The sequence below is a fragment of the Euphorbia lathyris genome, chromosome 5 (assembly GCF_963576675.1).
Source record: "Euphorbia lathyris chromosome 5, ddEupLath1.1, whole genome shotgun sequence".
NCBI lineage: Eukaryota > Viridiplantae > Streptophyta > Magnoliopsida > Malpighiales > Euphorbiaceae > Euphorbia > Euphorbia lathyris.
This window is the reverse complement of record NC_088914.1, coordinates 5,327,204-5,340,470: the sequence shown is the minus strand read 5'-3', so window position 1 is coordinate 5,340,470 and position 13,267 is coordinate 5,327,204. Positions and strand designations below refer to the sequence as shown.

Genomic DNA, 13,267 nt, shown 5'->3' with positions numbered 1-13,267 from the left:
TTTTCATTTTTTATATATATATTTTTGTGATTTCTTTTAGAGTTATTAAGTTAGATCTGTTTGTTTACTATGCCAAATGCCAGGAAGATGGAAAAAAAATAGAATAAAAGTTTTATATATCTAAAAATATAGAATGAAATGGGCAATAGATATCCCGCGGAGTTAGAGACAAAATTAAATTTTATTGTTGTACTATTTAATTTGCCAGTGTTTTTGTTGCTTTGGATTCAAATAGATTGGAAAATGGAGGGTTATTATATTAGGCGGAGGGAGGGTGCACTTAGGGTTGCAAACGGGTGGGAATTTCCCGTCGAGGATTGAAGAATCCTCGATTAGAATCCCTGTGTTGTAGGAATGTAGATTGTTTTGTTCCCGCAAGCGGAAACGGGATGAGAATGGAGATAGGTATGGAGATAGGTATCCACGTTCCGTGGGGATTTTTGTTAGTCTTTGACAAGCTTCTACGGGGATCCTTGTGGATTTCCATTTAATTTCCCGTTTAATATTTATTTTTTTGTTTTTATATATATAATATATATTTTTGTGATTCTTTTTATAATTATTAGATTAGGTCAATTTTATTATTTCTTTCCGCCACTCAATTCAAACTGAATCTTATCTTTCGTACTATATCAAATGCGAAGAAGATGAAGAAAAATAGAACAAAAGTTTTAAGAATAAAGGTTCAAATTGACTCTCAAAGTTGGCATTAAGGGTCAATTTAGCCTAAATCAATTTTTAGGTATCAACTTAGTCCTTAAAGTTGGCGGGAAGGTATAAAATGTGTTGCTAGCCAAAGTCGGCCCAGATTCGTTTGACTCGATCTTATATATATATATAGGGATAAGGGTCAAATTTAATGCTAATGTTTCAAGCGACGTGTAAATTTAGTTTTAATGTGTGAAATGATAAAAATTTAATCTTAACGTTTACGTTTCTAAGCAAGATCAATTTTAGCATTGCTCTATCGAAAATTTGAAAATGTTGGTATGACTGTTATTTAACTATAATATTGGATTTTCCAAACAAGTTTGTCCATAAATTTAAGCAGTTTCGTACATTTTTTTTTGTTAACTATATTAATAATACAGTAAATATTTTAGACAACTTAACAAATTTTTTTTTTATTAACTTATATGCAGCAGATTTAGTTTTTAACATTTTAATCGAATTTTTGTAATTTTATTACTAATAAATTAAATATCTTAGGCATAATTGATATTTGGAAGGTCTGAAGTGATAGTTAAATACCAGTCAAACCAGTTTTTTCTAATTTTTAATAATATAGTACTAAAATTGATAATGCTTGGAAATGTTAGGGTTAAATTTGCACAATTTCATATGTTTAGATTAAATATGTACTTCACTTAAAAAATGTTAGGGTTAAATTTAGTCTTTATTCTCTCTATATATAATTTAAGATTATATTTATTGAACTTTGTTGAATTAATACATTAAATTTTAGTTTGATGCATTTTTATGGGTCAGAATCATAGGTTTTTTTTTTTTTTTTTTTTTTTTTGTAAATATAAATATATTAGTTCTACGGGACGAGTTGGTTTGTGAATTGTTCCTTTTGTCCGGCAAAACTAGACTCATATCCGATATGAAACTAATGCGAACTAGATTGAGTTTGGACAAAATATTTATATATCAATCTCGGTCTGACCCCGATTTGGCCCGACCTGACCTATATAAAGGTCCAAACACTTCTAATATTGAGTTCAATTGACATATAAAACTTTTTGAAAATAATTTTATCTAAATGTCATAAATGAAACTATTTAGGCCAATTTCAAATATTATTAAACTATTTAAATATGTGTTACGTCTTCTGTACTAGTTGTATATCCGTTAATTTTAAAAGTAAGAATTTTACAATTTTGTGATTTTAAAATAGTTTTAGAGGATAAAATGCCTTTCGCTTCAATAGAATATTTTGATTTTTTTTTTTTGTCTTGATAAGAATCGATGCAAAATAAGATCTAAATGATAATATGTGTACATGTATTTTTAATTTGTTACTATGACAATGTGAGGCACATATGAAATGAAATAGCAGGATTAATAATGACAAAATGACTGTTAATGGATCTTTTTCTTGTGGTTCGGTGCATCTCGCGTTTAATATTGATCAGAATATTATTCCTTCACCGATTTGGAAGTTTATCTGGGCTTGTAAAGTTCCCTACCATATCCGGAGCTTCCTTTGGCTTTGTACCCGGAATTGTCTCTTGACGAATGTGGAGCGGAAGCGTAGACATTTAGTTGTTCATGATGATTGTACTAGATGTAATTTAGCGGTGGAGTCAGTCGCTCATGCACTTAGGGACTGCCCTAAGAGTATGGAAATTTGGAGACTTATTTTACCGTCGAATATTGCTGAGCAGTTCTTTGCCTTACCGCCGTCAGACTGGTTTAATCAGTGCGTAATGGGTAATACGCTGGCTGGGTTGGAAAATAAAGATGAGTTTTTTGCTACGACTTGCCATTAGATTTGGAAGCTGCGGAATCAGCTAGTGTTTGGGGAAGAATCTAAACCTATCTTCATTGTCAGGGATACGATTTTGTAGAATCTCCGGTGGTTTAGGGAGAGTTTTCAAAATGACAGAATCGGGGATAGAACTGCAACTAAGGAGGTTGTGTGGCTTGGCTGGTCGAGACCTAGGGTGAGGTGGTTTAAACTTAATTCCGATGGCTCTTGGGGGTTATCGAGCAATATTGCGGCGGGAGGAGTTATCAGGGATGATGTGGGGAATTGGGTTTCGGGGTTTGTACAGAACCCGAGGATCGGTTCCTCGTTTGTGGATGAGATTTGGGGAATTCTAACATGGATGAGGAGGGCTTCTGAGCTTAGTATAAAATGTTTACAAGTGGAGTCAGACAGGCTTGAGGCTATTCGGATGATTACCGATAATCAAGGTTCTCGAGGTTTTTCGCACAATCTGATTAAGGCAATTTGGAGGATTCAACAGGAGTTCGATCAGATCGAGTTTTCCCATGTGTTTCGTGAGCAGAATCGAGTTGCTGATCGTTCAGATGGTCATTTTGCCACTCTAGGCGTTTCAACTCTCTCAAGACCTCCAGAGTCGGTGTCTACCTTGCTTCTGGAGGATAACATGGGAGCCTGTTTTCCCAGACTGCTGTCTGGCTAGTTTTGTTGTGTTTGTTTGTTGCTTTCTTATCTTACCAAAAAAAATGACTGTTAATACTTAATAGTAGTCGAATTATATCTTAGTCGTCTTAATATTAAAGGGCAACGTTCGAATTTGTTCTATCCTTTTTGGGGAATTGAATATTTATCTCTAAGGGGGCGTTTGGTTTGGGGTCTTTAGGAATGAGAATGGGAATGAGAGGGTTTCATTCCCTTTGTTTTTGTTTGCTTACAAAAAAAAACTCATTCCCTTTACCCACTTCAGGTTAAGCCATTACCCCACTTTAGGTTAAGCCATTACCCCATGCCTTCTAGGGAATTGGATTCCCTTTACCTCTATTCTCTTTCCTAAACATATCCAAACACATGTGGGAATTAATAGTTATTCCTTTCCTTTCCTTTAATTTCCATTTCTTGATTCCTTTTCCCTTACCCCTTGTGAACCAAACGCCCCCTAAAATATAATTTTACCTCTAACATTTCTAAGTACTATCAATTTTACCCATACGACTTTAAACATATTGGTTTAGTGTTATTTGACTTGTTATTTATTATCAAGTTGGACCTTCGAACATCAATTATATCTAAAAAAAAATTAGGGTTAAAAATTATAAGGTCATTGTGTTTTTATCTAATACACTATCCAATACTTGTATTTATAGAAATAATTTTATAGTCCTTAAATTTTTATTTTCATCAATATTTTAGTCTTTATGTTTGGGTCAATTATCAAATTAGACTAAATAAAATTTAAAACAAAAAATTTACCATTTATTCTACGAACATCTATTTTTGTTGTTTTTTTTCCTCATATAATTGTAATCTCTCAAATATAAAGTAATTGATTTATTAATTTTTTTATAATTATAAAATTTTAATTTAGTAGTGTAGAACTTAACTTATCCAATAAAAATATAAATGAAAATATTTTAATAATTATCAAAATTAGAAGATAGAATTATATAAAATAAGAATTATACATGTGAATTTTTTTTAATCTCTAATAACTTTGTAGATACAATGAAAAAAGATATGTTAAAAAAATAATTAATATAATTTATTTTATAATTAATATATGCAAATATAAGAACTTCAGTATATATATTAATTATATTAAATAAACTTTATTAATTATATTAAATATAAGAACTTCAGTATATATATATATATTAAATAAACTTTATTAAAATTATTTTGATTAAATTTAGTGTCTTGATTGATCACATTATTTGGTGGAACTCGACTTCTCCATTTTGGCTTTGATGATTATAGTCACTCGTAGTTTAGGTTTGTTTGATTTTTTTTTTTCATTTCTCCTATTAATAAAATTTGGGTCTAGCTTTGGTTTACTGCAAAGACACCAACTTGATTTTTTTTTATAAAAGAAAGAAACGAAACAAGAAAAAACGAAAAGAAACTAAAACGGAACCATCATAAGAAAGCCAGCTCCCATGAGATCATCCAGCAGCAGCCTTCGAATATCAACTAGCGGGAACAGAAGATGAGTAACACTTGGTTCAAGAGCATGAGCGCTGCTAGCCATAAAATCAGCAACCTGATTTTGCTCGAACATAAATTTGAGTTCGAACAGAGCTCGAAGCTCGATTTGAACTTGTTAATATTATAACGACTCGAGCTTGAACAGGTCAATGAATTTGTTAATATTATAACGACTCGAGCCTGAGCAGGTTAAAGCTCGGTTCGATTACGGCTTAGATATAGTAGTCTTTTAAGTAAGAATATATGAAGTTTTTTTTTTTTTTTTTTTTTTTGATAAAAGAATATATGAAGTTACTAAAATGCAAACAACCTTTTGGATTCCGACTGTAATTTGCAGATAACAAATAAACCAAATGGATTACCCATATAAATTAATCACAAAAAAAAATCTCTAAAATATTATCACAATATTAATATAGTTATATTAATATAATTAAAATTGATCTTACTAATAATCTAGACTTCCTTCTCTGCAGTAGATAAGAACTGGAATGTCCAATTATTCAACCGTTTCGCTAAACGTTCCTTTAAAAAACCAAAAATTGAACGTTTAGATATGCTAATTAGGGAGGGTAACCCCAGATACCGTCCCGTATCAAGAGGGGTATATACTTATAGTGTATCCCTTATGGTCTCTCTTTGCTTTTCCTTCACATTTGTATTAAAAAAGATATCGGATTTATTCAAATTGACAGTCTGACCTGACATATCTGCATACCTTATCAATAATTACTTTATGATAAACTTGTTTTGATGTTGGATTGGAGCACTAACATAAGGCGATTCGTTCTCAAATTACAAAAAAAAATCATGGAATTTTTTTTTTTTTATAATTAACAATTTTCTATTTATAGCTTTTATCATACACTATATTTTTAATTTAAAATATCATAAACTTATGTTTTTAATTATTAATTATTTCATTATTTTTTTTATCGGAATGTGTTTATTTATATAAAATTATATAAAAAAACTATTTATTTGACATTTTTGAAATTTTTTTCGAACATAAAAGACTTATAAATATTAAGACCCTGTTTGGGAATTAGCTGTTAGCTGATTTGACTAGCTGTTTGTGCAGACCTGTTTGGTAAAAGTTAAATGATTGATAATAGCGGTTTGTGCAAAAAGACGAATAAGAGTATTTCTTTTTTAATACATAAAAATATACATAAAATAATTAGGGTTAAAGAAGTCCATTAATTTTAATATTGCAAAACGCTAATTGAAAAAGCTTCTAAAAAGGAGCTTTTTCTAAATTAGTGTTTTCATCCCAAAACTCTCTTCACCAAACACTTCAATCAGCGGTTTCAGTGATCAATCCGCTAAAGTTGGTCAAAACCGCTCTTTTTATCCCAAAACGCTCTTTACCAAACAGGGCCTATGTCTATCTATGATTATGCTGTAACTGTCCCAAATGTCAAATATAATTAAAATTGATCTTACTAATAATTTGGACGTAAATGGCAATACAAACCGCATTGGCGCGATAAACAGAAAACAGTGGAAGATCAATTGATCTCAAACTGACCTTGCTCTGTAAGTATTTTTTTCTGTTTTCTTTCTCTCGAATTCGAAATCTATTCAAGGTTTCACAACATTGATTGATGAACGTCGAACCTATTTCTTAATTCCTTGTGCAACGATCTGTGGCCATTGTTCATTAGATATTTTTTCTTCCGATTTCAAAATTTAATCTGCAGTATAATTAATTGATTGGCTATCAATTTGGTGCAAAAGCTGCAATTAGGTGTATGTGGGCCGGCTATCTAGTCATTCATGTATAAAGAGATCGTAGCAGACTCTGGCGCATTCGTTTTTACCCTTTTGTTCTGACTTGGTGATTTACAGTTCATGTGGAACTTCTTTTGGTTGTTGTGTGTGAATTTGACTAGTAGAGTCTCAGAAAAAGGGAGAATAAATTGGTGCATTCGTTTGGCCTGTTACTACTGCATTGTGATTCCAGTAGAAAGTCATTTCATTTTTGTTTTTATTTCTTTTTAGCCTAGGGTTTTGAATATGAAACTTATGCTTCAAATAGAATAGGGAAAATAAATAAATCTGTTTTGTTGTCTCCTATAATTGCTCTTCAGTTGTCAGGAGTGAAAAATTGATTCAATTATGATTATTACAGTGTGTTGCTTTTTAATTTTTGATGTTTTTACTCTATATTATTGATTCCTTCTTGTTCGGTTGTCATTGTCAAAAAAAATAAAAGGCATGTTTAATGTGCTGTTCAGGCATAGACAACTTTTTCTTTCTGATCTTGCATTTGAGTGTTGTGAATTAAGTGCATGTTTGGTAACTTTTTCTCTCTTTGTAGTGGTTGAGATATTGCTTTATTTCACAACTGGTGAATTACTTGGCATTGTGTGGAAGCTTTTTGAATTAGTGCCTCTCAAATATGTGGTTCTGCTTATAAAGAGCTTCAACTGAATAGTTCTTTTAAAGTTAATGATATGAGTTGTAAACTATGTTGCATGAAAACTTTGATTTTAAAGCATTTCCTGTTTCCGTATATGTTTCGGAAACCGAAACTCTCTGAAACTTGTACGAAACGTTTTGGGTCAGCAGTGACAGATTCGGGATTCACTGAGAGAGTGGTTATCGTGATTTATGGTTGCTAAATTGATATTGTTTTTTTTTTGTGTGTTTTTAACTTCCAATGAAAATGGATAATTATGAATGGTAAAACCTCTCTTTTCTTCTTCATTCTTCCAAATGGCACAAAGAAGTAATCGCGACGATAAATCATCAAGCAATTTTGTTACACCCTTTCAGACTCCCGAACCTCTAGCCTGGTCCAAGGGTTAGGAGAAACGGCTGGTCATTTTCAGATTTTCCAGTGACTAGTGGGTGCTCAAGGCCCCACCCCACCCAAACCCCCTAGATCCGTCCCTGCGGGTCAAGTTTCCGTAATGTAAAAAATTGGAAACTCGTTTTTTAAAATTTAGAAACTTGTTTCCTAGAATGTAATGTGTTTTCAAAACTGAATCAATGCTAATCACATGTTCTGTAAATCCCTAATATTTTCTAGATCATTTTTTTAAGCTTTCAAAATGAAAACTCTCTTTTGCTCTATTATGTAATTTTTTTTAATAAAAAGTAAAGTTATATTCTTATAATTTTAAAAGTTTAGATATATCCATCTATTTTTTTATTTACACGTTTTCCCCAAGTTTCCGTTTTCTATATCTTCTATAAATATCATTTCCCTGTCGGTTCCTGTTTATATTTCCGTGTAACATAGATGATATGAATTGCAAATGTAGCAATACTATAATTCCATTCAGATATATGTTTACCACGAACTATGTCTTACATTACATATCAATTGTTTGAAGACAGCTCTATGGTGGGACTGCCTCTTTTATTTAGTAGTTGTTCTACTCAAATTCTTCATAGTACAATCACTCATATAGTTCAGACAACAACCACCACAAAACACAATATTAGTACAACTCACCAAATTGAGGATGACAATATTTGTACAACCTCTGCTGTATCTGTCTTTTAGAGCTCCAACACCAGGTCTACAATGCCAACATAGAACCAGATTGTAATAGTTGCATAAGGAAGTTAGTACCAAAACTAGTAATGAATTGAAACATAGAACTAGATACTAGTGTTGAAACCTTATGGTCCTTATTTGTAATTGTATGAAGCTAACATTTGAATATCTAGTTAAGCACAACTTGTATAGTACCTAGTGTAGTCTATCAAACTGGACAGAACAAAAGTATAAGTATCAAGTTGGGAAAAAAGCCACACTTATTCATTCAATAAAAGACATGCTTGCTTGATACTAGAAATGGGATAGTGCTTCAAGCTATGTGGTCCATGCTCTAGTTTTTCTGTACTCAGTAACTATTCAGTTGGATTTCAATGGTGAATTTTAGGGTAAATTACACTCATGGCTCCTCAACTTTGGTTTAATTTCTTTGTGGTCCCTGAACTTCAAAACCGGACATAAAAGTCTCTTAACCTTTGACCACTCCAATAGTAGGTAGCCGTATTTGTAGAGTTGATGGAAATGATATTCTAAGCAACTTTTGAACTTTTTGGTTTTGAAGTCATTTAGGTGTTGTTTGGTTAGGAGAGAGAAAGTGACTGTTTAGAGAGAGAAACCTATGAAAATGGTGTTAGAAAATTGAAAAATGGTGGTTCTAAATGGTCATAGATAAAAATAATAGCTATTATTGAGTCTTCACTATTAGCTTAAGTTTTTGGTTCATGGTATCAGAGTCTTTTTTATCAAAAGTGGTCAGAGGGTTCGGATCCTGACAACACCATTTATTGATTAAATTTCAACACATGGTAAGATGGACCCGTGTTGACTTCAAGCTCGGAGAGCATTTGCGTGAGGGGGTGTCAAAGATAATAATAAAAGCTATTCTTGGGGTTAACTATTAGTTTAAACTTTTGGTTCAATTGGCTCTTTGACACTAAACAACTTTAATTTTTAGACTTTTCCGTTTTGTGGTTGTCAATGGTTGGTCGTTTACTTCCATAAGGGACTTTTATATAGTGAAGAGCAAGGTTAAGGGACTTTTATGTCTGGTTTTTAAGTTTAGACGCCATAAAAATAAAGTAAAGCCAAAATTGAGGGACCATGTGTGTAATTTACACGTGAATTTTAAGCATGAAAGAATTTAAGTACTTACAGTCAGCATCTGTTTTGATCCAGCATTCCCTGCTTCCATCTGAATCACTGCTGTTTAGAGTAAATTGAGGTGGGTTTGATTGACTCATGTAGCGCCTCATGCTCCTCTTTGACAGAACCCTTGGAGGAATTACCGTTATGTATTCATCATCTGGAAGCATCTGACCACTATGGTTGTGTCCTCCATTGTTGATGTTCTTCTTATTCTCATTTTTTTGGGGCTTATCTGACTTCTTTGAGGATGTCGAGGTCTCAGGATGTACTTTTCTGTGGAACATATGTAGGATCTGTTTGCAAGGCACTAATAAGTGTTCTAGAACTAGGATTGTGAACTTAATTATCCTTCAAAACCTTAAATTTATTGACATATCATTCTAATGGATTATTCCATTGATTATAAGAATATGTTGGAAAGCATTTTAATGGTCATTTGGCTGCAAGATAAAGATTATCGGAATTGTACTTGGCAATTGTCCAAAAAATCCAATTGCCTCCTAGACTTTTAAAATGTTCAATTTAGCCTGAACTTGTTTAAAGTGACCTATTAACCCCAAAAAATCCACGTGTCGGAGTAAGGTGTGATTTTGGAAAAGTTGAAATCTGTAGACTTTAATCAAGTTCAGGGGGCTAATAGATTACTTTAAGAAAGTTCAGGGGACTCATAGGTATTTCCCAGAGAGTCAATTGGTTACTTTAAGCAAGTTCAAGGGTAAATAGAACTTTTTCAAAGTACTGGAGGTAGTTGACTTTTTTGGACAAGTACAAGGGGCTAAAGATGTATTAACCCATTATACTTGCATATCACTTGGCAACACTGAGCTTGGTAAATTGCATCAATGGTCGCTTAAGTTTGGGGTAAGTTTCAAAAAGTCACTAAATTTCATTTTTGTATCAATAAAGTCATTCCAACCAATTCGGGTAGAAAAAGGCATTAGAATAGTAACCTGACAACCACATTCGAAAGAACTTTTTTTTACTTATAACATGACAGTCATGTAAATCACGTGTATGCCATGTGACGACTAAAAATATAAAAAAATATCACGTGACAATTTTAAGCAGTTGAATTAAGTAAATAATTTCTTTTTTGTTGTCATGTGGTTGCCATGTCATAGTAAAAGTCAATCATTTCCAACGTGGCTATCATGTCACTATTCAGGTGAATTTTTTTGTCTGAAATGACTTTATTGAAATAAAAATGAAAGTTTCAGTGATCTTTTTGAAACTAACTTCAAACTTCCGTAACAATCTGTGCAATTAACCCGATTGGAGCTAGAAGGATTTTAACTTGGACATACCTTGTGTACTTTTTTTTCTGCTGAAGCAGAATCAACAGTACCAGAAGCAGCATTAGAGCTTCTAGGAGAAGAATGGAGCATTTTCTTCTTCAATATCTTTTTCATAAGATTCACAGCAGATTTATCAGTTTCCTTGTCCATACGCTTTTCATTACTGCCGAAATTCTCTTCTGTTAATTTAGTCTTCTGGAATAACTCACCAAGCGATGTCCTATGTTCCTTCTTTGCCACAGTTGTTGTTGTTTCTGATAGTTCAATTGCTGAACCAAAAAGATACCCTTGGAGAGGACAAGTTGCTGTGCCATTCAGATTGGTCTCTTGACCTTCAATTATTGGTTTGCCACTAAGGGTAATAGTGCTACCATGACTGCTTCTCCCTGTACTAACATAACTGTTTCTTCCTGATGAGTCATTGCAACTATCATCTCTAGCTTCAGCTCCGAGAACTTTCTCCAACTCATCGTTAATGTACTTCAGTTCGTTCTCGGTAACTTCAGTTTCTTTTTCTGTTATGTTGTCAACAGAGATGGCAAATGTTGGTGTTGCAGGGTCAGTAGAACCAAGGGTACCAATTGCAAGAAAGCCATGGAATAACTCATTCATTGAAGAAGCTGTTGATGATTCCTCTTCATAGTAATCTCCTTCTTCTTCTTCCTCTTCTACTCTTGCTGCTTCCAGACCAGCAAATGAATTTCTAAGGTGTTCTTTCTGTGCTTGCTTGAATTGTTTGTTACTGTTGTTACCATAGTTTTGCTTTGTGTAGTACTGTTGTTGATCATCAAGTGGTGGCTGTCCTATAAGACAATTGCATGCATGGCCTGACAAAGAAAAAAAAACCCATCTTTCATATTATTTTAGCACTAGATTGAAATTTTATAACCCTTAAATTCCATAGAAACTAAGTAACGACCCGGTCTAGAGTCGGTGGTGCCGGGGTAAAAGGTCTGAGTAATGAGAAGTCCTGAGGTATGACGATGGGGCAAGAATGAAATTTACCCACATTGGAAATAGAGGAGTGACTGTACTTTATTAGCAAAGTGTGTTTTTAATACATATACTCATATAGACATATTTTAAAACCGTGAGACCCTAAGAAGAATACTTGGTTCAAAGCGGACAAGATTTACATAGTATTGGACCATACTGTTACAAACTTCTATGGCTGTTACGCGTTTTATATATAGTCTCTTTGGCAGGTGTGTTGCCTGAAGTATGCATGGGTATAACCTTTTATCTTATGTTGCACGGAAACGGAAAAAGATGCGGAAACGCTGTTGCCGTGCAACATGGCTTTTAACTACACCTATGTTTTGTTTTTTTAAACTCTTTATAGATAGTATTACATGCATGGCTTGACCCAAAATACTTAATGAACTTCACTCAAAAGATTTCAACACATTGTTTTTAAGCTAGAAATATGACATGCTTCTAAACATGTTTTGCAAACGTAGTCCGCCTGTCTGACAAGCGGACTGCTCTCTCTGCCAGTCCGCCTGTCTGATAGGCGGACTGGTTTCGAGATTCTCCTTCCACATAAGGGAATTAAGATTCTCGCCACCATTCCGCTTTTCTGAGAGAGTAGTCTTCCTGTCACTGTCAGACAAGCGGAGTCTTTTAAACCTCTGCCGGAAAATGTTGGGTGCACCATTATGATTGGCGGAATGAACTAAAAACACTACCATAAAACCGGAAATAGTTTCAAATCCACCATAAATAGAGAAATAGTTTAGGGATTGACCATATCCCTTTTATCAGCGAGAACTTACCAAGAGCAAAATCCTTCAGTGGTTCACTGCTGTTCTGCCGAAACTTTCTGTGCATCCAACCTAGTAACTGCAATAAAGTGTAATGTGGTGATTAACTCATAAAGCATTGATGAAACTATTTACTTTACAAGCACAAACAATCCTGAAGAGCATAGGTTTCACCTTCATTTTCTCGTTCTCTCTTCAGAATCCTGAACTTTTGTTACTTTTTTTTTGTTTATGATGAAAAGATAGAATAGAATATAAGCTACTTTTCATTAATTAATTTATACTGTTTATGACTGAGATTTTTGATTGTTCCCTGGTAGCCTTTCGTACCTGTGTTGAAAGTATCTAGAGAGACACAAAGATAGTTACAAGTTTCGTTGATTAGGTGTGTTGTCAAAGATCAAATCACAGTGAAAATGAATAGTGGGGCCTGGACCTTCCAGCAAAATTTTAGACACGCACTTGGTTTTTAGCCTTCTCTTTTTGCTGTGTTTGGCTTTGATTTCTGCAAATCATTCTTGTGATACCGTAGCATGCATCTTGTTTGCTTCAAATGATAAATGGCTTAATACACATGATATGTTGCACCAAATACATGGCACCCTGAACTTTCAAAAGTTTCAAATTATCTCTAATTCTTATCCAATTGCATTCAATAACTCCTTATTCTTGTCCAATTGCATTCAATAATCCCAAAACTTCAACAGCTTGTTAACTTTCAAAATTTCCTAATTATTTATCTATTTGACATTTTCTTTTGGATAAATAATTTATTAGTCCCTACATTTTTACCTAACACACCATTTAGTAATCATATTTTAATAATACATTGTTTAGTCCTTAACTTTTGTTCTATTCAATAGTTTAGTCCCTCTATAAGGGACTAAACTGTTTAATA

At 33.2% G+C, this 13,267-nt stretch overlaps 1 protein-coding gene across 1 annotated transcript; it reads right to left on the bottom strand.

Moving 5' to 3' along the window:
* Window positions 1–7,947: 7,947 nt before the first annotated feature.
* Window positions 7,948–12,685, bottom strand: LOC136229978 (protein LAZY 1). The gene is made up of 5 exons (XM_066018866.1): window positions 12,544–12,685; window positions 12,382–12,448; window positions 10,616–11,433; window positions 9,319–9,604; window positions 7,948–8,187 (listed from the first exon to the last, which is right to left on the bottom strand). The coding sequence occupies exons 1-5, from the start codon at window positions 12,547–12,549 to the stop codon at window positions 8,168–8,170; spliced, it is 1,197 nt and encodes a 398-aa protein (XP_065874938.1). The 5' UTR covers window positions 12,550–12,685; the 3' UTR covers window positions 7,948–8,167.
* Between the last annotated feature and the right edge of the window lie 582 nt (window positions 12,686–13,267).

Bases quoted from the DNA above. Each gene is read 5' to 3' on its own strand.
- LOC136229978 (XM_066018866.1), bottom strand. The intron at 11,434-12,381 runs GTAAGTTCTCGC...TTTCTTTGTCAG, and splicing joins ACTGAAGGATTTTGCTCTTG to GCCATGCATGCAATTGTCTT. The intron at 8,188-9,318 runs GTAAGTACTTAA...TTGGCATTGTAG, and splicing joins GATCAAAACAGATGCTGACT to ACCTGGTGTTGGAGCTCTAA.